The sequence below is a fragment of the Triturus cristatus genome, chromosome 11 (genome assembly GCF_964204655.1).
Source record: "Triturus cristatus chromosome 11, aTriCri1.1, whole genome shotgun sequence".
Classification (NCBI taxonomy): domain Eukaryota; kingdom Metazoa; phylum Chordata; class Amphibia; order Caudata; family Salamandridae; genus Triturus; species Triturus cristatus.
The window spans coordinates 1,118,866,390-1,118,893,357 of NC_140594.1; the positions used below are offsets into that span (position 1 = coordinate 1,118,866,390).

The following is a 26,968-nucleotide window of genomic DNA, read 5'->3' on the forward strand; positions in this document are numbered from 1 at the left end:
GTGCTCAGTGAGGCTTTTGTTCAGAGCAACAGCTGTGAAAGACACACATTGGAATGTTGATGCTCAGGGCTTCTACCGGACATTAGGAGCCTGGTCAGTTCACTGCCTTCAATGGAGCACCCGACATCCCAGTGTACTAATAAAGGTGAATATCCAGCCAGAGATGTTTCTCTGTCCAGAAACATGTTTTATAACACATCTAGAAAAATAATTGTACTCTGAATACGATGGAGATATTTTGAAGCTTTTAGTGGTTATCAGCAGCGGTCCGTGGAGACAGTTCTGTGGGGCGGAAAGGCGGGGCAGGGCAGGGGCAGGGTGGGGGGTACTAAACACCGGAATATGGATAATTGGAGGTAAGTAAACAATTAAATAAATAAAACGAATTTCGTAGTGCGCCCTCACCGCATTTTGTGATGCAGGGCACGCTACGAAATTCATTTTATTTATTTAATTGTTTACTTACCTCCAATTATCCATGTTCCGGTGTTTAGTACCCCCCACCCTGCCCCTCCCCCGCCCCGCCTTTCCGCCCCACGGAACTCCCTCCACGGACCGCTGCCGGTGGTTATACATCTGTAGATATCCATCATAAAAAAGTAAACATTGAGCTAACTCCCTGCAACCTCTTTCTAACAGTTGAAATCTGGAATGTCGAGGGAATGTTGCTGACCATCCTGGCATCTTCCGTGAATAAGAAAATCATCATTCTCCAGGAGACTTGACTTATTGATGAGCTAGCCATAAAGGTCTGTAAGGCAATTGCTGTATCAGTGATCCATTTCATTTGAGGAATATGTTGTTGTCTCACTCTGCAATGGCTGTCATGTCACTTAAGTGAGAACATTGCCACCCACTTAAAAGAAGAGAAATGCTAGGCATCAGGTGCTAGAAGGAGATGTGACCTTTCAAACAGAGCTGCCAGTCTGGGGACTGTAGAGCCAGAATTGTGTCCTTGGCTCAGGATCCTGTGAATTTTGGTAAATCACTACACCGCCTCGTACCTAAAAACTGTGTAATGTTATTTCGTGTTTATGTAAAGTGCTCTTATGTCGACAACCTCTGGGCTACAAATTTAGGAGCCTGTAGAAGGGAAGCTCCATCCCCTCGAATACTGACACTGGCGGAAGTGTGGGATCCCAGTTATCAGGACTGTACAGATTTATACAGCGAGATCTGACAGGCAGACTTTCCAGCAGCGTTACCTGATAATGCCTTTATGCATGTAATGCAACCAGTTGTTATCAAGCACCATTCTCTTGTAGCTTTATTAGGGAGATAGTAGCCTTGTTTGCATAGGGTTGAGTTACTCATTGTGCCTGCAGTTGGGTGCCCCAAGTGCACTGTGTCAATACCTTCCGTTGGATCACTCCTGGAACTATCTGATTGCACCAAAAAGAAACTGTGACTTGTGCTGTCGTGACTGGACTACCAGGGATTATTGCTAAGTATTTAACATTTTGTTTTCTTACATTCAAAAATGAAGGAAGGCCAAATATTTTCTCTGATCACATGTGGTGCACCTGCTTCATATCCGGAATCTGGATGGAGCATGGACATGATCAAGGGACCTCTACGCTGTGGAGGAATAATGTTTGTCTATGAAAAAGTATTGCTATGGGAATCATTTAATCAAAACTAACCTTGCGATCTGCAAATTCAGTGTTATTCTTGGTCAATAGTAGTACATTTTATAATGTGCTGTAAAATGAACCTATTAGTATTTTACCATTCAGCCACTAGGTGGGGCACACAAAGGATATCTGGGGTCTTGCCTTTATCCCTGCATAGGATTATGTGTATTTCTACACCTTGAATGCCCAGAGCCACTTCATATTCCAGGCCAGGCTTCTGGACCACCTCTCTGATGCATCATGTTCCTTGTAGTCCTTTCTGCCTCGATCATGTCCTCTTGGTGGTACTCTATTCTCTATATGGATTCCATTACTTTTCCAACCTTTTTATACATGCCTTCTGGAATTTTCACACTCAGGGCTCCAACTTGTACTCCATTCCTGGATTTCCCTTGCCTTGTCTCTGCTGGTTCCCCTGGTTTTCCACTTTCCAAATGCCAGTTCTGCCCTCCCTTCATTGCTGGTTACCTGGTCCCCTGCACCTGGTTTATTTCTTGTACCTGGCTCTCTCCTTGCACCTGTGCTACTCCCCTGAGCCTCCATCAATTTTACGTACTGGAGCAGTGTAATTTAGGCTTCACCCCTACATGTCACAGAAGCAATATATATGTATACTTGACACTATATATTCTGTGTGCCTTAACTTTATTAATGTAAAGTGAAGTACCAAATTACTGAGGTGTATTCACTGTAGAAACTAGAGATGTATATACGTGTGTGTTCCAATATTTAGTTTAAGATGAAGATATGTATTTCTCATTCACAGTTACCCTTGTATTTTAAGATTCACTGAAATTATTGAAAGTATATTGCATATGTAATCATTAATTCATTTATTCATGCTTGCATTTATTCTATCATTATACGTGCACATATAATCATGTATTGGAAGTGCACACTGAAAGTGATTAACCAAAGATAGCTTAACGAGGCCTTTACTCTTAACATGATATTTATTTTTCCTTATTCTCTTTGTCTTTTCCATTGCAGGTGCATTTTCGTGATTTCATAACTAGAGAAAGGAGTTTTGTGTAGTAGAGATAGTGAGGCCTAAGAAGGTAAATCTTGGCAAGAACAGGACAATGTAACGAGCAGAGGAAGCCTCCTATTCATCACGTGTCAGGAATGAGGATGCTCAAGGTTAACTTTTTTTGTTCTGTTCTTTTTTTCTTTCTTTCTTTCTTTCTTTCTTTCTTTCTTTCTTTCTTTCTTTCTTTCTTTCTTTCTTTCTTTCTTTCTTTCTTTCTTTCTTTCTTTCTTTCTTTCTTCCTTTCTTTCTTTCTTTCTTTCTTTCTTTCCTAAAGGTAAGCCGATTGGCTTCAGTAACTGTGTTTTGGCAAGAAGTTTTATTCTTAATAAAAGTTTGTGTCTACCACAGTTACTTATAGGGGGCTTAGCCAGACTTCACCCCAAAGTCTGTGGTTGTGTCACATTTGTTGCCTACCCCGCATACATTAACGGGCAGTGACTGACTTCACTACGAGTTACAGAATGCTGCCCCTCCACGAGGAGCACATCCACGTGCCTGCAGTTCCCTCCAGTGCTAGGGAGTACTATGGTAATTTTTGATCTTTTGAGACCATTAAACATTTTTGCCTTAAGCCAATTTTTTTTTTTAGATTGATGAGGCCCTAGCAGCTTTGAGAACAGTTAAGTTATGCAAAAGCCACAAAAAAGCAAAACAAGAACTGCTAAAATCCTGTTTGGCGAAGTTAGACCAATTGACGTTGCCAATGGTTGTTATACTTGAATACATTTTGTTTTACTGACATCTGCCTGTCCAGAGATGAAGTAGCTTGTTTTGCTGTTAAAGATGATGGATCTCAGTACAAAATGAGGTCAATTTAGCGCAGAAACTCAGCAGGTTCTTGCAGTCAGTTATCTTGTTTCTCCAGAATAAACTTCTAATAATTTAGCTGCTGATGATGTGTATCAGTGTGAGCACTCATTATGCAGACAATGAAAGGGCATTAAGGGCTGCCTGCGTGTGATACATTTTGACAGCTCATCTTCCGTCCTGATGAAGGCTTACCTGCAGAAAAGGGTAAGAAGGCCTCACTGGTCACAAAGTTCCCCTCTTTATCAAGGAAATGGCCCGGATTGAACTGATGGGGTTTCTCCCAGTAATGAGGGTCGTAGAGAGCTGAGGACAGATTACATATAATCATGGTGCCCTGCAAGGAACAACATCAGAGCACTGGTTAGCAGCCACATGGTACTCACATTTCACATGACCTATTCAAACATCTTCTTTACATGTACCCCAAGTATAAATTTGTAACAAACCTAATTGAATTCCAATCCTCTTTTCTCTATAGAAAATAGCCTCAGCTTCAAGATCTTCTTTTCTTTATCCTAATCGTATAAGTGATTAGTTTTGTTTTCATTCTTGATCCTTTGACTGCCCATGTCAAACACTGCATTAACCTTACAGTAGAGTTAAGATAAAAGAGGTGTGTAAGCTAGGGTGGAATTTAAACCCTTGGAAAGGACAAACACTTAGGAAACTCCAAGACAACCTGCCTGGTTGCCCACCTCAAAGTTCATACTCAAAGAGACTTCCAACAAAAAATATTCTTCCAAAGGCCATCAACATCCTTTTATTGTTGTAGCTATAAATGGGATGCACAGCCAGGTTTACACTAGTCCACTCCTACACTCGGAGCACACAATGCTCCTCCTGGGAACAGTCCAGCCTGATCTGCCAAGCCAGGTCATAACTGTACCGGAACTTAAGTAATCTAGGACAGGTTTCACCCTAATAGGGGCTCACCGGCCAGATATAGCTTGGTTCCAGAAGCACAATGAGCATGCAACCCACAACTGGGCATACCCTTGTCTCAAAAGGCGGTGCATCAAATACACAAAAGAAAAGCTTACAATGTGTCTACCCACTGGCAATCGCTTAGGATAGCATCCCAACCCATCATTATTTTGCTCCCCTTCCCACCTCAGTTTGGACCCAGCCATATGCAAATCAGACATGAATCTGCTCCTCATGGGAACAGTGCAGCCCAAACTGCCAGGCCCTCACCAAACCAGAACACATGCATCCTAGGACTGGTTTCACACTCATAAGGGCTCATCAGCCAGCTATAGCTTGGTTCCTGTGGCACAATCAGCAGCCGACCCACGTCTGGGCATACCTTTGCCAATAAAGGCAGTATTTTTCTATTTGTATTTGTCAATTTGTCAATTTATTTATTTATTTTGTAATGGAACTCCTATGGAGGTCCACAAAAACACACCATCAGGTAAAAAAAAAATAAAGAAACAAACTATAAATAAATATACAACATTCGTCCTTATACATTGCTATGAAAATTATTATATCAAACATACTGAGAAGTGTAAAAATAGTGCTAAAATACAAAATACAGTCAAATCACCGACCAGTACATTTCTTTTATCGACATAATGAGAAATGTGCAAATAGTGCTATAAATACATAAGACAATACAATATATTCCTAATAAATAGGCAGGAATATTTAAAAAAATTGATATATCTTAAAGCAAACCATTTCATTTGGAGGGGACAGGACCAAAGATCGCGCCTCCTGGGCAGAGTGGATATTAATAAAAACCGACTTTAAAAACAATCGCCTAGCACTTTGCAGCTTTGGGCATACAAAAAGCACATGATTAAAATCTTGGATTTGCAATTGGCACAATTCACAAATTCTCTTCTCTCTAGGTGTTTTGTCCCAGATACCAGTAATATCTCTTAGAGGCTGAAAATTAAGTCGCATTAGGAGTATCAGCCTTCCAATCCCATGAGGGATATTCCAAGTTAAATAAGGCTGTGGTTTATTCCCCAAAGCACTCCCTATGACCGCCTCATTACTGGACCTGGACTGGCTGGAGACCTCATCTCTCGACAAACTAATAGGGAATCTAGACTTCTTTAGAAGTTGTTTCAATACAGGTTTGGACATAGGAGAAGCGGAATTCAAACTAAGGCCGAATGTATCCTTTGCACATACAAAGGACCTAAAAAACGTAGATTGTTCCTTTTGCATGTCAAAAATTTCTATTCTCAAGGTGGCCCTAAGTGTGTCCCCCTCCCCCCCAAAAAAGGGAATTATCCCACCTAAGAACTGCAGCCAGGGATAGGGTAACGGGCGAGACTAATCCAAATTTAGGCGTAGTGCATGTGGGGCTGCCAAGGAGTTTAATTGCAATTTTGACGCAAGATTCGTCCTTCCGCCTTATCGAAAGAAAGCCAATAGTTCATGTCCAGCACCTCAGCAGCATATGTTGACGAGGGAGGGATTTTGACCTTAAAAACAGATAAAACATGGCCAAAGTGGCATCTCCCGCAAGTTTTATAGAATCTGTTTAGTGCACTTGCCTGGGAGACAGCTTTACTGACACAATGTTTAATATGCTCTAAATCTCGGCCAGTTTTAAAAAAAAACTTTCCCAAATATAGGTACGAGTCAACCAGTTCCAGTTTTTAGTAACCAAGCATCCATCTTAAACATCTCCTTATTTTAAGCCCCTTCTTACGAAATACCAAAATCATACTTTTTGCGATATTGATTTTCAAGAAGTGAGCCTCTGCATATTTACTTAAGGCATCTAGTCGACGTTGCAGGCCAATAGGCGTTAGATCGAATATTGCAACATTGTCTGCGTATAATAGAGAGCCAACGGACATTGCTCCAATTTTTGGGGCATCCCCCTTTACCGAGTTCAGAGTGCCGGGGAAATCAGAATATACAGAGAAAATAAAAGTGGTGCAATAGGCAACCCTGTTTGAGCCCATTATGCATTCTAATTTTACATGACAGCCCCTGTGAACCTCCTATCAGAACCCGGCACCATGTGTCTGTATGCAATTCCATAATCAGACCCAAGAGATGATATGGTATGCCAAGGAGGACAAGTTTTCTTCACAGCGTTTGGTGGTCCACTTTGTCAAACACCGTGGAGAAATCAATAAAAGCTGTATATATTAACATACCTCGGACAAAAACATATTTCTCTACAATTGTCTGAACAACCGCTATATTATCCAAGGTGCCATGGTTCTGTCTAAAACCAGCTTGTTCCGGGGGAAGGATATTCTGATCATAGACCCATTGTTGTAGATAGCTTAATACGCTTTTGGCAAATAATTTGCCTGAGGCATCCAGGAGGGCAATCTGTCTAAAACTTGTTGGCACCGTTTTCAGCCCTTTTTTATAAAGGGGGACTATAATGCTCCCCTTCCAAGAGGTGGGGATTTTATTAATAAGAAAGCAATATTTATAACGAGGCTCTAAAAATCACCCCACATTTCTGGTTCTTTTTTAATTAGTGCAATCGGGATTCCATCCGGCCCTTGTGCGCCAGAGGTTCTTGCATTCTTTATATAACTTACCACTTCCTTTGCTGACAGGGGGCCGAATTCAGTCAATTCAATGGATGTGGGTTTAACGCCATATGTCATCACGGAAGAAACTGGGCTATTGTTTCCATATAATAGGGCGATGTAATACACCCAGTCCTTTTCTGTAATTGGTATGGGTAGTGCCCTCTGCCTTGAATCACAGTATTCCGCGATCAAGCGCCAATACTTTCTTGAGTCTTTGGCCCTTGCGGCTTCCGTCAGCCCAATCCATTTGTTATCCAGCTCCCTTCTTTTTTCGCAAAGCATAATACATCTTTTCGCTCGCTTAAAGCGATCGATTTCCTGCTGCCAGCCAGTGAAAAAATGTATATGCTGTTTTTGGACAAGATTGTTAATTGCTTGTTTTAAGAAAATCATATGAGACGTTGCCTCAAAGAAGGGTATAATATTAGAGTGAGTTAAGCCCTGCTGTTCTACTTGGGCCATCTTTACAATTGAGCCTACTTCAAAGATGTTTTTTTGCGTCCAATAAGACCGATCATTTGCTTTGTTAAAGGTAGTCCTGCCCTGACCAGTATTCCCTGAATCTAAAGTGGGTAGATCAAAAACCACTGTCATGCCCACTATGCTATGGTTTCTCCATATCGACGGGCAGACAAAGAAGTTATCACAAGCCCCAAACATTTGGTAGGACACAATCACATAGTCTAAAAGGCTCTGAGTATGTTGTGAGTGAAAGGTAAAATGTGCTGTTTTGTCAGCGGGCACTCTCCCATTAGAATAACAAGATCTAAACTTCTAATGCAATCCAGCAAAACAAACCCCCGCTTATCTGTTTTTACTTTGATTGTTAATGAAATCTCGGGAATGTGCCAGATTTCCTCTTTGTCTGTATTTACATAAATCCCGAGGCAGAGTTAGAAATTTTGGCATCCAACTCCCCCACTAATGTCACTAAGGGGCATTCTTCCCTGATAACTATGTCATGAATAGAAGAGAAAAATGCACGCAGAAAGTGATCGGATTTTTTCCCAGGGGGGATATACATATTCGCCACGAGGAAAGAAGTGGACCTGCCAGATTCTCCCAGACACACTAACTTTGCACATATACAGAGGTTTGAGGTGTGATAACAAAACCTTTTGGTTCCAGTTAATGGAATTTTTAAGTACAATTGAAACCAATCGAAACCCCTCATTGGCATGACCCCTATCCGAACGCCAAGCATAGCAAGAATAAACAAAATATCCATCACATTCAAATTCTTTGCAAGACCACGAAGCATATAATAAAAGGGCTCATAATTTTCAAAGAATTCAATTTTGTTTCATTGGGACCCAAGCCGGCCATATTCCAGGACAAAAGTAGCCCACCCAGGCTACCTCAACGAATCAGACCTTACTGCTTCCGGATGAGTGTTATTCAGGGTTCTTGCAACCCAACTCCATTGGGCATATTCGTCTTGGGCACAACACTTATTGAGCTCCCTCTCCAGTCCACGGCAACCACTATATCTTTGGAATTGCTCACAGGATACTCGGTATTGGGGCCCAATGCATCCAACACCACGGAATTGTTAGACCTAGAAACTTTAAATAATGGGTTTTTGGGCAAGCATTTTGGTATTCCTCATATTTATTAACAGTTGTTATATCAGGCCCTCGTATTAAAAAATGTTCACAATTTTTCAAGACCAAATTGGCCACTATCAGGGAGCAGAAGGTGACCCTAGAATATGGAACAGTGTCATGTACATTAATCATCACATTTAAGATATCCCTGCTTGTTATCAAATTTAATGCCTCTAGTTCCGAGAATAAACTGAGAATATAACCTCTGTTTACCGGTGTGGATTCATTGTCAAATAGCCAGGTAAAATCCACCATGGGAGATAAGCCGGTCTGTACCCCACTGGTTTTCTTTGGGGCATCTCTCCAGGCAATCCATAAAGGAACCCTATCCGTGAATCTGGTAACTTGTGTCCCACCATGGTGTTGGGCTTTCGAATATGAAGCCATATTAAGAGTTGGGGCCTCAGTGTTTCTATCAGATGGAAATGATGTTCCTGTATGGGTTCTATTCGGCCCAAGCTGCGAGTTAATTAGAACTTGGGGCCCTCCCTCTATGTTTCCGCCCATCCTGGGATCAGCGGAGTCTATGACCTTAGTCCTTGTCTGCAGTGAGGGCACCCCATAACCCATTTGTATTTCCCCTCCCAATGGATCCACAAACTCATTAGAGGGAGGATGGATTACTTGGAGGGACTGCGGCAACTGAGTTAGAGGAGGAACTCCCGGTCCAGAGTCCCCCATGCTCCCAGTTAGTGCCGTGGGTGTTCTGACGAGTTCTCTTGAGTTGCCATCTGCTACTGATGTTTCAGGGACTCCCTTCTCCGTTGTGAAATGGATATCGCTCTGGCTTTCCAAAATTCGAGAAAAGTGCAATTTTGACGCTTTCGTTTTAGAAAATCGTCTCATTTTGTATATTTCTTTTTCATATTTTCCCCCTTATGTTTTATTACTAGACTATCCCTCTTACCTGTGGCACAATGAGCATGTGTCCCACGTCTGGGCAAACCTGCCACTAAAGGCAGTTCATCAACTCACATAAAAGGTGATGGGAGGAATACTTACAATTTGCATACCTTTTGTTTGTTTGATGTACTTACCTAAGTTGCCAAGGGTATGCCCAGACTGTGCCACTGAAACCAAGCTACACCCGACTGAAGAGTCCCAGTCAGGGCAAAACTGGCCTTGGGCTGCTTGGGTACTGGTTCAGTGAGGGCCTGGTCAGGCAATTCGGTCTGGACGTTACTATTTGAGCAAGGTGACGCCTGATTTGCATATACCTGGATCGAATCTGAAGTGGCATGGTGGGCAAATGAACGATGAGTTGGAATGCAACCCCAAGCGATTATCAGTGTGTCATATCCTGGCTTTGATGGTTTTCATGCAACCTCTTGTTCTGCCAGTGGACTGTTCATCCAATGATGTGTTTCAGAATGTTGGGAGCCAGAGATGTCAGTTGAGAAGGGCTGAGCAGCATACTGGCTGCTCCTTGTGGGGTCTTGTACTGGTCTTGTACTGGTCTTGTATTGAACTGGATTACTAGTAACTTACTACTAATAAACATTTAAAGATCCTCTACACGTCTGGAGTAAGTCGCTACACAGTGGTTAGCCTAATTCAAAGCATCATCCCATCACCTTTTGTGTGTTTGATGAGCCACCCGATAGGACCATGGGTATGCCTGGATGTGGGTCCTTTGCTCACTGTGCCACTCTCTCTATAATAGTGGTCACATTTGATATTAAACCTAATCGGGTACAACTGCAGCCAAGTCAGTCCCCCCAGTGTAGGGTGTTTGTTCACAACAGCACCCTCCATGCACTGTGGCAGAAAGTCTGAAAAACAAAGTTTATGGATTAGTGCATGATACATTTTTGGAGAAGTAAATGTGCTGAAAAGTGATATGAGTGTGGGAATGGGGTTTGCTTGAGTTGAAGGGAGACCTGCGAGTAGCATTTGCCTTCTTGCTCCATGCCAGGGTTGCTCGCATCTTGTTGATTTCACTTGTTAGATGGTGGCGCTTGGTTTAGATCAGGGTTAGTTTGCCTTTTTGCAAGGCTTCAGAATGTAAGTTGAGGACTATACAAATGCGTAAGACTTTTCCATCATAATGTACAGAATTGTCTAGTTCTTTGATGTGCCAGCTGTATGCTTTCAGTCGTTGGGTATCAAGTACCATGGCCAATATTTTCCTGTCAATTAATATTGGTTGCAGCCACATTTATATCCAAAAGACAATATTGTCTTCTATAATGTGTTCCAAAATAAGTGAGTGTGCAGTCTATGGGAAGATCGCCCATTGCTCATAGCACTTTACCTATTTTTTTGTTTCACTATCCAAGCTGCTTCCTTTTAGTCTTGCCACACGCAACCCTTAATTGGCTGCAGTGACAGTTCTTGACATCAATACATGAAAAAAAGAGTAAAGAAGTATGGAGACAGAGTGGACCCTGGAGACGACTAACATTCCACTCCCTAATTTAACCCTAAAGCTTTCAGCAAAACTGCTCTGAAAAATGGCAAGTATACAATCTAGGGTCACCGACATTCAAGATCTGTCCCGGAAAGCTCACGCTAACCTATGTGACTCATTGTATAGCAGCGTACTTAGCTTCCCACATGAAACAGTCAGTCAAGAAAGAGCAATTGAGAATGAGATGTGGTTTAATTTCCTTAAAAGCCTACAAATTAGGAAGATTAACAGGGTCTCTTGATCAGCAGTGCAGTTTATGTAATTTTAAGAAGGAAAGCCTTGCCCACATAATATGTGTTTGCCCAATTAAAAAAAATCTTAGATGTTTTTGGTTGAAACCGCTCTTTTGTAATCTTGGCTCATTCATCACTCTATATGTTGGCCACACTATAACACAGTGAATGGGTCTATTCCTACCCTAATGAGAATGTGGGCTGACAAGATCTTGACTCCAGTACTAGAGTGGACTTTGGGTAGCAGGTCTCTAGTGATTAAGAAAGATATATGCATGAATAGGATTTGCAAACATTTGAATAAAAGGTGAAATCTTTATCAGGTATATGTTGGTGTCTCCAGAAGTCTAGAAGGTCAAGATGTTCCACACCCTGGCTGTGAGAAGAAGGATTCCCAGATAGAAGTAGAGGGTCTTAATGGGGTTGTGTTCATAGTGGAAGGCAGAATGGTATTAAAGGTCCCCCCTATATTGAAATTTCCTTTAAATACTTAGGAGATCTCAGCAATAAGACGTGGGCGTTGCCCGACGTGGCTTCACCCCACTGCTGCCTCCCATCGATTCTCCTCAGAATTCTTGAATAGAACACAATGGCATCCTTGGCTGATGTCATCTTTAGTTTCCATGACACACTAGTGCACACAGGGAATTGTGGGGCAATCTCTCTACGTAGAGATACACTGTACGCAAGAGAAAAATTCTTATGCTTACTTTCATCCTGAGATTTTTTGTTTTAGTGACACTAGATGCTGGATATTTCTCAGTAATTCATAATTATTTGCAACATAAGTGTTTTTCCATGTAATTTACTTCCTAATCCAAAATGACTGAACTATTTTCTAGATTTACCAACTTCCTGCTTGGCACTATATAAGGAGGGTCCATGTGGGTCCAGTTGTGTTGCAATTGCTTCTGTATCGTTGCTCGCTCACGGAACACGCAGACTCTCCACCTACTACAGTTCCTGCTGCTCTTCTACTCTCGCCTTGCTGTTTGGCCTGGCCAGCTGGTATATTTTCTGGTCTGGAGTTTAATCCCTCCCTGTTGGATTTATTTTCTGGAGCATTGCTAGACTTCCAGTTATAAACCTGGCGTCTGGTACTGCTTTTGGAGACAGAGGGTTGTATCTATGAATTAAGAAGACCCTCCAGGCATCACCTAAAAGACCAGCTCAACACCATGTTTGAGAATAAATGTTTTTCATGATGTTCTCATACAGGTTATGGAAGGTGCTCTGGAAGCTAAAATGGGAACACATTCTGTAAAAGCTCACACTATCTTCCACAGCCATGTGAGAAATTTGACATTCTAGATACAATGTGCACTTGTAACAGCACCACCAGAAGTCTGTCAGTTGATTCCCCAGTGTCCTATTGCAGTTTCACCACAGTGTTCTGATGAACAACTAGAATGCTAACATTCTGTATTGATGAAAAAAGCCTGGCACATCTATATGGAATCAGAGCTGTACAGCAGAGAGAGTTCATTTTGTCATAGAAAGTATGATTAGTGCACTAGAAAGCTAAAAATGAGGACATATTTCTATAAATTCTCAGATATCATCCTCGTTCATGTCAGAAAAAGTCTGGTATTCTGAGTGAAACATGAAGTTCCAACTACATGTAGAAGCAGCACGTCCTGCCTATTAATTCTCCAGTGTTCTAGTACAGCCTCATCACAGTGTTGTGAACTAGCACGCTAGAAAATTAAAATCATGACATATTTTCAGAGTTTTCAAATATCAGCCTCATCCATATCAGTGAAACATTCTGACATGCTGAGTGAACATGTTAGAGTGCCCATGTCGATGCTGACTTGACGAAGGACTTGAACCTTGTTCACCAGTTTTAAGGTCGGCAGCTCTAGCTGTAGGGCAATAGAATTAGGATGATGAGATGTACAATGACCAGTTGTCCAAATACCATCAAACAAGAGAAATGCCCAAACTTCCTTTGTCCAAGTGACACATGCCCGATTTGCTTCTAATATGTTTTTGAGACATACTGTCCAGGTTCAGTTTGCTCACAACCAGTGTCTCATTTCTTTCAATCTTATAATTAGTCAAATTCTGAAATCCCTGAGGATTCAGGTATGCCTCACAAATATCATCAGACACCAGGTGCACTCAAAACTGTCAAAGACTGAATTTAGAGAGTAGAATTACTTGTGTGATTGGAGAAATAGGGAGCTTGTTCAGCCAGCATTGCAGTTAACCCCTGCAGTATTAAGAACTATAATTCAAAATAGAAGTTTGTTTGTACCTTTTTCAGGTGGAATCCTTCCAAAGTAGTGTCCTTCAAAAGCTGCCTACTGGAACCGACTGATTGCATGTCGCTTAGGCGTTGAATTTCATGAATCACAGCATTGGTGTATGGAAGCCTCTTCCGGTCCTCATATTGGACTGTCTCTGTCTCTCCAAGGACAGCATCCAATTCATTCTGGACTTTCTCTGCGGACAGACAATTATACTTGACTTTCTGGAAATTAATCACAATTATTTCTTTATTTTGAGCCCATACTGCAGTGTGGCACTTTAGGAAAATTCATGATAGGTTAGACAAAAACGATTTATCCAGTTAGCTCTAGAGCAGCATGCTGTCCTCATCCTTTCACTCAATGATTCACACTACTTATTATAATGTTCTATGTTCTATAGAAAGGTCAAATTAACTGTTTATCAGAATTTTAAACATTTGCCAAATTTCTCCAAAGATGTTTTTATTTATTTATAGTTGTATATAGTGCAGACATGGCTCTGGGTTGGAGAGCACTTTATGAAAGTTAAAAAAAGGAATAGTTTCAATACATGAGTGTGAGTACAGCAGTGTATTATATGGTGTGGTTGTGCGGCCTCACCATGCAATACACTCACTAATCCTTCATGGGGCCAGTCAGTCTTGTTTGCAAAACCTTCGCTCAGCTCTGGGTAGCTGTAGCCTTGAGCCATCATGCATTGTCACAGGAACAAGTGTAAAACATTTAGCAGTACCAAAATAAGTGACTAATAAGAAACACGACACAATAAAATCTTATACCAATAAATGAAAATTGCTCTTATATTTATGCATTTTATACACCAAAATTACCAAAATCCACCTGAGGGTTCCAGACATATAAATACTAAAGCAAATAATAAAAAATAGCGTTTGAATCAAAACTCAAACAAGCATTGGCAACCACTGTGGTTTGCCTTTACTTGGATACTCAAAAAAGTTTTGAAAACTTTTATAACCTCGAGTTCTGGTTCACCGGGCCGCTTTGGGGCGACCAGCTACAACAGGGAACAAGTCGCAGGGAGCAGTGCGGCTTGGTAAGATAGTTACCTTCCAGCCAAAGCAGTTGCCAGTCCCGTTCCAGGCTGTTACAGGAGGGTCTTCCTGGGGCTACTCCTCGTTCATGATCAGAGTAGGGTGACTTTGGCCACAAGGGTCATTGTCTTTTGAAATCTGAATGCAGTCCAGCCAAAAAACTTTTGCCACTGGTCTACTGGTCTCCTTTCACAGTGAAAACAGCGGTTCCCTTTGGTTGAGGCTTGTGTCCATCTTGGGTGACCATATTGCACTCCGATGACTCTCCCATTTCCAGCAGACATTAGGACAATTATTTAGGGCAAGGACTCGGTCTCTCAGGCTGCACTTCAATGGTCAACAGCGGTCAATGGATTTTGGCTACTAACTCACCACATCAGTCTTTTTCACCTTTTGTGACCACGCAGATGGAACAGGGTGTCAGTCAACTGATTCTTGGAGTCACTTCTTCTACCTGGGGCTTGAGGACGACTTTTCCTCAAGCATGTCACCAAGGACCAGAGGTGCAGTCCAGTCTTTGGTGAAGTCCCTCTTTGCCTGGTCCAGGAAGCAGCAGGGCAAGCCTTCTTCAGTCCTCTCCCCAGTTAAAATGTAATTGGAGGGATGGGTGGCAGGGGTTCATATTTATACCCAGGATATGCCCTAGGAGGATGCAGTGGCTGCTAGTTTATGGACTAACAGGTCCCCCGTCTGATGACAACTTCCTGCAAATGGTGACTGGCATCTAGCAATCTCAGGATGCACTATTCTACCCACTCCGAAGATGGCAGAACTCTTCTCTTGATGTGAGGAGCATGGTAGTCCATGCTTGAGGTGTGGCTTCCTGTGGGCTACACACGCACAGAAAGCTAGTTTGGCAACTATTTAACCCTCTCTGTTCCAGATGCCAACATATCTATCAGAACAAAAGAACAGCCCCTCTTGTGTATCTTCCACCAATTGCTCTTCAAATGGGGCTTCCCCTTTAGATATTTTCTTTTTAGCTCACATCTTGTGTGGCTTTTTCAAGTGAGAGGAAACACCTCTTCCTGCCACAGGCCTGTATTATTTTGTTTCCTGGGAGTTGTTCACATACATTCTCATGCCGGCAGAAGGCAGTCTTGTGGCCAGCATCTGCGAAAGGCCACTGCTAAACTTGGGGAATGGAGTGGAAACTTTCTAAAGTTGGCCTTTACTCAGCAATTAAAATTAAACTAGAAGTGTGCATCAAGTTGGGTTTAAAGCAATGAATTATTTGATACCTTAAAGTACCAACTTTAGTAGTCCCATTCAGAAGTTGGCACAGATGATTTGTCAACATCTTACCCTGTATTCACCAATAGTGCTGCTAGACTTCCCACAATAAAAACAACAATTTAGGGTCGACCTTAGTGGTGACTTGTATACATTGAAATGGAGGGTGTGGACTTTGTCTTTAGTTTAAATGGCAAAGTCGAACTAGCAGTTCCGAAACATGTCTGCCAGCCAGCAATGGCAGTCTTGGAGTCTTGCTTCATCACACTTGTGGTGGCACAGTGAGTGCTGCAGTCCATGAGGGACACTTTAACTTACAAGGCCTAGGTACCCCTGGTACCATATACTAGGGACGTCTAAGTAAATTGACTTATGCCAATTGTGGATACACCAATTAGACATACACTGTTAAGGATCAGAACACTGCCGCGGAGGCCTGTTTGGCAGGACTCAGTGCACTCTCAGAGTCATAAAATCAGCAGCATCAGTCAAAAACCTTAGGGTGATCATGCATAAAGAGGAATTTACTTACAATGAGTGAGCAACTGATAAGGAAATATAGAATAAAAATATATGAACATAGTGATTCAGTGATGAAAACACACATACACAGTTCCTGAACACCGATGGGCTAATCATGTTCCTCTGCGAGATGCAAAAAATGTGAACACTTTCAGAAGGCTTCAACTAGGTTAATCTTGTTTCATACAAGATTTAGCTCAAACTGAGAAGTGTTTGTTTAAATTGTCTCTGTTGTTTTTCTTGAAATTCTCATAGGATGTAGTAGTTCAGTATGTGTGCACTCGCAGTCATCATGTTTTGCCAATACATTTTGAGGCATATGTACGAGATTGTGATGCAGCGCTGCGCCAGAGGGAAGGGCAGAAATGCACCGTATGTAAGCACCAAGGCATATTCCTGTCCTTTTCCCCTGCGCTCGTGCCGTTTCGGCAGCCTAGTGCCAATGAAGGCATCCTTTCACCATGATGCAAGGGTGCCTGTGTTGTAGACAGGATTGCCTTTGTGCCAGAAGGGGCATCTTCCTACACAAAAACAATCCATAGAGGTGTTTTTCCCTTTCTATGTATGCTACAGAATGCAGCTCACATAGAAAGAGGAAAAAACGAGGAGAAATGAAGATATTTCATCTCTTTACGCCTCACCTGGGGATGCGTACCGTTTTGGTGCATTCCAAGGTTTTCCAGGTTTGGTACATCTGCGAATGCATCAACAACCATGGGATTTGCATGGGAACACCCACCACAATGCCCATGGAATGCCTTCCTTATGCAGAGTAAGGGACCCATTTATTTATGCTGCGTTGGCTTGCTCCAGATTTATGCAGTCATTGAAAGCCATGCATCATGGCTGTGAGAGGCTTCATAAATCTGACTTAGGGGCTTGCATAATGCATGCACCACTTTGGGTGGTGCAACCATGATGCAAGCCTCACATAAATATGCCACTTTGTCTAGCTGTTGGCAAGTTGTGCTGATTTGGAATGGCAACACTGCAGAAGAAGCATATATATATAGGAAGAGGCAAGTTGGGATTAGTCCCCAAACATTGGTACTAATAACTTATAATCTTTGACTGGAATGAGTCACTTCAATTTTACTGATGCCTGGCACATCCCTGGCCAGGGCCACTAAGAAGCATTTTTTCCCACATCTCGAGATGTCCCTCTCTCAGGGAAATGTTCAGGGGCATATGTTGGCAGTTTGAGTGCGCAATAGTAGATTTATTTACGTCCAGGAAGCACAACACTGCTTTGTGTGTTTATGATATCTTTCCATATCATTAGGTTGATATTTAGGGCGTTTATATTCGTGGAAGTTTTGCAAAAATCCCGCATGAGAGAGATGAGCAAGGTTGTGGCTTCAATATGAGACAGAACCTTGATTTCCTGCTCTGAAATGGCTAGCCCATGAGGCACACTCTTACAGATGTTAAATTATTTGTCTGTATTCTGAAGAAGTAGGGCTCCAGAAGCAGGGTTAATCAAGAGCAGAGCAGGTGCTATTCAACAGTCATATTAGTCCACTTTTGGGGAGCACCCTTACATTTGGGTACTTTTCCAGGCAAGGGGCTTAATTTGGACTTTTGTGGACAGGGAACTCTGTTGCAAATGTGACAGAGTACCCCGTCCTACAAACCATCAGCGTAAGTGTAGTAAATACACTTATAAAATTGAATTGAACAAAAGTAATTTATTGATATGCTCAACCGGACGTCTCCTCTCGTCTGGCTCTCTCCATCAGAATAACGACATCCTTAACTGACACATTACTTTCTATAAAAACAACTTTGTTAACCGACACCATACGCTCGAGGTAATGCCCTCGAGCCTGCACATTTACAGAAACACAACTCTTATGCACATTCAAGCTCTGGCTTGTCCTCGTGAAACCGAATCTCTAAACACGCGGACAAAGCAGAGCTAACGCGCGACACTACACATCTCCTCCCTTACACAAAACATTAACTTAGTCACATACATAATCTTGTAAAGCTACAGGTGGTTTGGTAATTCTTTTTGGCCTAACCAAAACCCCTTCCAACTTTGAAGACTTATGTTTGACATCATCCAACTTGACATCACCATGTTGAGAAGGATCATTAACACTTTTACTAGGATAGCATTCAAACTAGGTTTGGGAGGGTTACATAATGCAACTCTCTTCAAATTCCAACACTTTCCATCCTCCAAAACAATTGCATTTTTCTTTAAGGAAATGATGCGTTGGGGTGGAAAAAATTTGCTAAACCCCTTCTTGGTAAAACCTGTTTTCTTGATCCTAACCCACTGTCCAATAGATATGTTTACATCTTTAGTTCCATGTTTGTTATCATAAAATCTTTTATATTCATCATGTTTAGTGGACAAGTTATTTTTTATCTCCTTTGATGACCAAATCACATCCTCTGAGTTTTTAACCCAACCGGGACACCATTTACCCCTTGGTTTTCTTCCCCTCATCAGCTCAAAAGGAGAAAACTTGGTTGATTCGGTAACAGCAACTCTGTATGCCCATAAAGTTTTGAAAATTTGAACTTCCCATGGGATACTATTTTGGCAAGCTAGTTGTATGGCACCTTTTAAAACCCTGTTATACCTTTCAACTAAACCATTATCACTCGGGTTGTACAAGGACGTGGTTCTATGAGTGATACCGCAATTTGTTAAATAGTTAGTCATGGTTTCCGAAGTAAACTGCACCCCATTATCACTAATAATGTTAACTGGAGTGCCTTCAGATGTAAACACTTCGTCAAAGAATGCAATTACAGATTCCGTATCAACTTTTTTGATTATCTTGAGGACAGGCCACTTAGAAAAAACATCCATTATGGAAATTATGTATTTACTAGAATCACCAATAGGACCCATGATGTCCACTGCAATACTTTCCCAAGGTACACTGGGACAATAAAATTCACTCAATGGTGGTCTAAGAGTTTTAAGAGATTTATCAGCATTGGGACATAAACTACAATCTCTTATTAATGTTTCCACAGAAATGTCCAAACCTGGCCACCAGAACTTGTTTTTAACAATACACTTTGTCTTGTTAATTCCCAAATGTCCTTCGTGACATAACGTTAAAATCTTCTCTCTGAGGGCTGGAGGAGGAACAATTTTCTCGCCCCTCATTAACATACCATCAACACGAGAAAAATCATTCCTGACTTCCCAGAAAGGTTTGATATCACTTGCTTCCGGCTTGCGCAGCCAGCCACCAATGACTAATTTCAAAACCTCATTCAAACATCCATCCTTGGCACAAGCCTCTTCCCATTCACTTTTATTTAATGCCTCCTTACCATGATCCCAAATTAATGCCACTTGCTCATTATCCATCAGTTCATCGCTATTTTCAATTAACTGGACCGGCAATCTTGACAAAAAATCAGCTACAGCATTTTTTTTTCCTGGTATAAGTCTCATTGAGATGCGAGCTAGCCTAGAAGACACATTAATCATACCCACATTTTTTAAGACTTTAACTAAGGGTTTGTGGTCACACTTGATGGTAACATCACTACCCCATATGAAAGTACGAAAATGCTCTAAGGCCCAAACACACGCAAGAGCTTCCCTTTCGATTACAGCATAACGAGTTTCAGCAGGAGACAATGACCTAGAAGCATACGCCACTATGTGTTCTGAACCATATTTATCCATCTGTGAAAAAACTGCGCCGATCCCAGTCCCACTAGCATCTGTGGTGATTATATTTTTTGCCTTTGGATCAAAACCTTGGAGTGCAGGAGCAGAAACTATGGCATTTTTTACGTCATTAAACTCCTCTTGACATACATCACTACAAAAAAATGCACTATTAGACTTAAGGAGATCTCTAATATGAGAAGTTCTGCATGAGAAATTTTTTACAAACTTTGAGAAAAACTCAACTAACCCCAAAAAAGATTTGACTTCGTCTTTGTTCTTTGGACTGGGGGCATCAGAAATTGCAGAAACTAATTTAGTTTTTGGGCGAATACCAGAAGCGCTAATTTCATGGCCCAAGTAAGTTACTACATTTGAGGCAAAATTACATTTTGAAGGTTCAATGGTTAACCCCAATTTTTTCAACAGAGACATGACATGCAATAGTCTTGTTTTGTGCTCTTGGCTGTCCTTGCCCATTATCAAGATATTGTCCTGAAAAATAAGAACATAGTTCAAATGCCCGAAAATTTTAAACACCAGTCGCTGAAAAACAGCCGCCGCAGAGGCGAGCTCAAAAGGCATCCTTGTGTATTGAAAGAATCCAATGTGAGATATAAAAGATGTTAATTGTTTGCAAGAATCAGCCAAAGGAATCTGATGGTACGCTTGGGATAAGTCAATCGTTGAAAAAACAGTCATTCCTTTACATTTGGTGATCATTTCATTAATTTTAGGGAGAGGAAATTGATCAACCAAAATATTGTCATTCAGATGTCTCAAGTCAATGCATAACCTGAGACTACCATTGAATTTCCTGGCTGCGACCAATGGAGAAACCCATAATGAAGCTTCAACTGGTTCAATAACTTTTTTTTTCATTAAGCACTCAAGTTCCTTCTGTACTTCATCTCTCACAGAAAAAGGCACATTGCGTAATTTATGAATTTTAGGACACGCATCAGGTTTGAGACGAATAAGATGTTCAAACCCTTCAATTTTTCCTAACTTGCCTGAACATACTTCTGGGAATTTACTATAAAGAACTTCCTTCAAGGATTCCCCTTCATTTACTACGAGGACTTGTTCAATTCCATTAGGATCAAGTATTATGTCAAGTTTTCTTTGGTCCTTCCAACCCAAAACAGAAGGACCTTTTTTTGATACATAAAGTTTGCATTAAGCATTTCTGCTTTTGAATCTAAATACTAATTCACGGTATCCTACTAAATCTATAGGCTCACCATTGTAACTTAGAGGTGTAATGTCAGGAGTATTTAATTCAGGACCAAGCTTCATGATAAATTTATCTGACCATACAGATTCATTTACAATGGTAAAAGGGGACCCCGAATCAGCAGCTATGTCAATATTAACACCTCCTAAAGAGATGTGACACATGGGTTTGCTAGAATCATTATCATCAATTATATTGAGAACTACATTACTCAAAAATTTTGCAGAATCATCATCACTATCTTCATTGTTAGAAGAAACATACCCTTCCTCAATACATTTGACTTGTTGATTTTTAAAACTAGTGGCATGACATACTTTGCTGAAATGACCCATCTTTTTACAGATAGAGCATCTCTGTTTAATAGCAGGGCAGCTTTTATCATTGGCTAAATGGTTCTTACTATCACAACGATAACATTTGTATACTTTGTCTTTCTTAACTGAACCAATTTTGTTTTTTACTGTGAACTTTGGGGTATTGCCTTTCGTTCTATTAGAAACCACTCTGGCTACAGTGTCGTGAGTATCATCAGAATTTTCTTTCTTTAGTGCCTTAGCGCATCTCCCCGACAATTCTGCCTTCCTGGCGATAGCTAATACATCTTTGAGTGCATTATCTCCATTAACCCATAACCTATCTTGAATGGCAGAATCATAAGCATGCATTACCACTTGGTCTCTAATCAATTCTTCCTCAATAACACCAAATCTGCAGTCAATGGCTAATTTCTGAAGAGCAGTTACAAAATCATCAAAAGATTCATCTTTAAGTTGTTTTCTTTTGAAGAATTTAAACCTTGTAACACCAATACAGACTTTAGGTGAAAAATAATTGTCCAATTGTCTGATGGATTGATTAAAAACATTTTCATCACCAGCAACAGTTTCCTTATTTAACTTATTATAAACCCTTAAGCCTTCTGGTCCTAAACTGTGCATTAGTAACCCTTTTTTTCTGTCCGCAGATAGTTTATTTGCATGGTCAATGGTGAACAAATAGTTAATAAAATACTCTTTCCATTGTAACCATGGGACAGGAGGCTCATCAGGAGTGCACAAAAATTCTTTAGGTGGATTGACCGTAATGCTGGTGGGAGGCGTAGCCATTTTTACTGTTTAGTGAGAGAAAATAAAAACTGCACACAATGATAAGTACTTAAACCTGAAATGGAAATCAAGTTATGGAGACAACAAAGAACTAGGTTGCGATGTAGAATTAAACCTGAAATGAAATTGGATTAAAGTTGAATTATAATTAAGGTTCATAAGACATATAACTGTTCCCGTAGAAATAAATTATTTGTAGATCCTTGTTGATAAAAATAGATCTCTTGAAACTTGTGATGCTAACGCACTTTTGCTAAGAATGATCTTTATCTGTGGATTCAAAGTACAGAGAAGAACTTCACCAGTCAGTCACACGGGAGCAAAAAGGATTATAGTCTTTCAGAATGTGTGTGGCACAATTTAAGCTTGTAGTTGGTTTAACCAAAATACTCTGTCGAGTCCTCTCTTTCGCGCTATAAACGATTGAAAGATTTTCGCGCTGTGCATTGAAAGAGAAGTTAATCACTGGCGCCAGTCAAACGTTGTAACAGCTTGCCACTTGCCTCACTAGAGTCAAACAAACTTTGCCTCCAATTCAAACCAGACGCACATCTTACCGCTTACTGCTGTCTTGAATCAAAGCAGAAGAAGCTGTAAAGTAACAGCCAACGCGGAACGTGTAGAAACGTGAATCGGAAGGACTTTCTTTGCAAGTATGAGGAAGTGAATTAATCAAACAACAAAACCGATGAAATTGACATCCAACCAGCCAATGGTGTGCTGAGTACTTTGTTGTGAATTAACCAACCAAACGAAAGGATAGAAATCTAAACAGCCAATAAGGTGCTGATTTCTTCGTAGTGAAGTCAAATGAGGTCGCTGGATATTTGATTAACCAATCCAGAGAAATGAAGAAAAACACCTTGTCGGAATCCAGAAGAAAACGCGTGAATTCTCTCCGGTCGAGCTCCCAGTCGCCAAAATGTAAGTGTAGTAAATACACTTATAAAATTGAATTGAACAAAAGTAATTTATTGATATGCTCAGCCGGACGTCTCCTCTCGTCTGGCTCTCTCCATCAGAATAACGACATCCTTAACTGACACATTACTTTCTATAAAAACAACTTCGTTAACCGACACCATACGCTCGAGGTAATGCCCTCGAGCCTGCACATTTAAAGAAACACAACTCTTATGCACATTCAAGCTCTGCCTTGTCCTCGTGAAACCGAATCTCTAAACACGCGGACAAAGCAGAGCTAACGCGCGACACTACACAACCCCTCCCTCATTTAGAGACTTTTCGGTTACTTAACTTTTCCATCAACTGAGCTTTTGTTGGCTCCATTGATGGAATACTTCCATTCACTCTATTTAGGGTGGATGATGTAATATCTTTTTTATGTCAGTCATCGCCAGGAAAAACCTTTTGGTGAGGAACAGAAATAAAAATTAATGACACCCATCCCCTAGGTGAAAACTCCCTGAGTGTGGGGAGATGTCTGTTTGACAGTTGTCAAAACTGATGGCATTCCTCCACCATTTTTTTTTTTATAAAGTGTACATCTGTGACAGCGGTTCCCTTCATGATGCAGAGATGACTGCTGGTCTGTTGGTCATTTCAAATTTGAGGGACAGAAGTCCGTCAGGATGGTGGAGGTCATGTCCTCCGTCACCCTGACGGACAGGGTACTGTATGTCAAACCTGAAATGAAACCCGTGGTTCGGTAGGTAGCAAACAAAGCATTTTGTCAACCCTGATGAGGGTCAAAAGTGTTTGACCCTTTTGTCTTTATAGTTCTTTTTTTTGTTGCTAAATCCACACAACATGATTGTTGAAACCACTTCTTCTCTAAATGGACCAATAAAAAAAGACTTGCTAAGAAATTAAGGATCTGGCTTAAAAATCAGTATAACTGGCAACACAGTCAGATGTCTGAGGAGAAAACAAACCTCAGAAGTAAGAGTAAGTGCTAAGAAGGATTTATCACTTTCTGTGGAGGATTGGTCAAAAGAAAAATATACACATCCTTTCTTCAAAATGACACATGCAATATCCACAAACAGCGCAGGACCGTTCCACTAATGGGCAGGAGCCTCTTCAATGATATCTGGAGGGCTTCTCAAGCAAGACATTTGCCAGACATCAACGTAAACATCTGACATTCAATATTTATTAGGGGCTGTAAAGATATGCATGAACAGACAGCTGCATTGGGGTGTAGGTTCCTGGGATGTCTTTATAACATTTTTAAGTTATTGTAGCTGCCATTGTAAAACACAGTTGTTGCATTACAACATCTATACTTTATTGTGTGTGTTTCAGTACTATTGTCTCAATGTTGTGGTAAGCAAATACGAAGAAGAGAGATGAAGGAGTCTGGATCAATTATCAGTAATACTTATTGCTCTTAATCTTCTCTTCCTACTTAAATTGTTCTCTTTTTGTGCACCCACTAGATGGTTGATGACAAGATATCTATAGTTTGATTCTGGAAACAGAAGCATCAAAGTGTTACTTCAGACCGATGAGACAACAAGGAGAGCATACAGACATCAGGATGAGGAATTCAGCTTTGGGACATTCAAAAAGTGGGAGATTGGGTCTACTGGGGACTACTGGTAAGTAATCTAGGCATTCGACATCAAGAGGCATAAGAGTGTGGACACTAGGAGTCCCTCACCTTGGATGTCGGGCTGAGTCATCATGTAAAGGAGTGCCCATCGCAGGGTAGTTATTGTGGTCTCCGTTCCAGCTTCAAACATTTCAAGCAAAAGGCGTACTAAGTTGTCCTGGTCAAAAGTAGAGGTGGCATCAACAGTGTCCTGGATGGGATAAGATGCAGGTTTATGTGTTTGAATGCATTATAATATCACTATAATTGAAATAAAGCAACTAAATTCAAGATATACTAATATTAAGAAATGTATTTTTTAAATTTTAAAAGCTCTACTGCTACGTCAGGGCTGTGTTTAATTATAGAGTCACAGTACTGAATCCTATTTGGTGCAGGTGGTATGTCTACTTAGGTCCCAGCCTCTGACAGAAAGTGTGGGGACTACAAAAACTAAATTGTATTATACACAGTATCTTATAGGCTGCTGCAAATTGCGCACACAGATTTAGGGCTCCATAACGAGGTACCAAATATCTCAGCAGGGAGATATTGGGCCATAATTAACACTGCCAGACGGAGTCTTCTCGTGAATTATTGGTGATTACATATTATTTGCCCCAAAATTGGGAACATCATACAGAACCAGGTCCATAACGCATATTTTTACCCCTACAAGCTGGAGTCTAATCGGCCCAAATCTGCAAACATTTACCTCTTACTTGGAGCAGGTGGTAAATGTTGAGAGACTTATTTTTGCCTGGGGGGAGGTGAAAGACATTTGGAGAGTGCTTTCTGTATATTGGAGAGCTCATTTCTCTTAATTCACATCGACATCATGATGATGTCCTTTGGCATTGATGGTCACTCTGACGCCACAATTTCATGAAAGATAAACTCCTTGTTCAGCCTAATACCTGCTGTTTTTCTTTTCCCTTACTGATGTTATTCCTTGTAGGCTGACTTCAAGATTGTTCTTCTGGCTCATTGTGATACCACAAAAGGAAAATGTCTGAGCACTCGATTAATGAGTGATGTGTAAGGGTTACAGTATGCACTGTCCTTTATTTGAGCATCCAAACACTTGACATAGCATTTTGTCAGTTAATTTCCTTGCCAACACGTGTTTCGTCTGTTACTTTAAATCTTTTACATCAGACTTTGTCAGGGCTGAAACACAAAGATAACAGCATCGTAAGGAATAGGGAAAGATCAAGTAAGTCAATGTAAGGAGGGATATTATAGTATATCCAGTCTCATCACCAGGGTCCGTCACCCAAGTTGTGTCCTTAGCATTCTTATCATTAATTCAAATACTGTAGTGAACGTATGTGCTGGGGACGAGTGTGAAAATAAATGAAAAAGTAAGAAGATATATAGTGCAAACGTCTTCTCAACTGTTTTGTACTCCTTACGTTGACTTACTAACGGCTATGTCAAGTGTTTGGATGCACAAATAAAGGTCAGTGGATACTGTAACCATTACACATCACTTATTCATTGAGTGCTCGGAGATTTTCTTTTATCATTGCGGAAAAGTTTCTTTTCCAACTGAGGAAGATTGGGTGGCTCTTCCTCAGCCTGAGCACCAACTAATAAGATGTATGGACAATAACTTACTCACCTTTGACAAAAATGACTTTGTGCCAATATTGTGTTGTGTGCGCCGATTCTCCCAGCCACCACCTTTTGTTATATTGCTATAATACCACGTCTCATGCCATTTTCCTATTGATTTGTTTTCTTTTTTTTATAGCAACAGTAATCTTTCATATGGATTTCCACAGCAACCGTCTTTATATTAGGATGGCTTGTGACACGTTTACAGGGGCTAAAACTGTTACCTCTGGTGTAAAGCCTAAAAGGAATGTACTTTTCATCACCTATCACTTCTTATAACAGTACAATTTTGGATACTATTCTTGATGAGTTCTAAGCTCTTCAGCTTTTCTGAGCGCTACTAATGCAAAACTATAACATATAGAAGACAGATGGATCATTATGGAAATTAGGTTGATTGAAATGGAACAATGCATAAGCACTGTTCAAGATGTTTCTTTTCAGATTCCTATTCTAGAACAAGAAATTATTCAACTAAAACTTCATACA

At 40.8% G+C, this 26,968-nt stretch overlaps 1 protein-coding gene across 1 annotated transcript in view; it reads right to left on the reverse strand.

Moving 5' to 3' along the window:
• Nucleotides 1–26,968, reverse strand: part of LOC146786145 (cytochrome P450 2J6-like) — a 97,903-nt gene that overhangs the window by 5,159 nt on the left and 65,776 nt on the right. The window contains exons 5-7 of the mRNA XM_085635649.1: nt 24,929–25,070; nt 13,506–13,693; nt 3,667–3,808 (exon numbers count right to left, since the gene is read on the reverse strand). Coding sequence (XP_085491775.1) covers nt 3,667–3,808; nt 13,506–13,693; nt 24,929–25,070 — 472 coding nt within the window. The remainder of the gene's footprint in view (nt 1–3,666; nt 3,809–13,505; nt 13,694–24,928; nt 25,071–26,968) is intronic.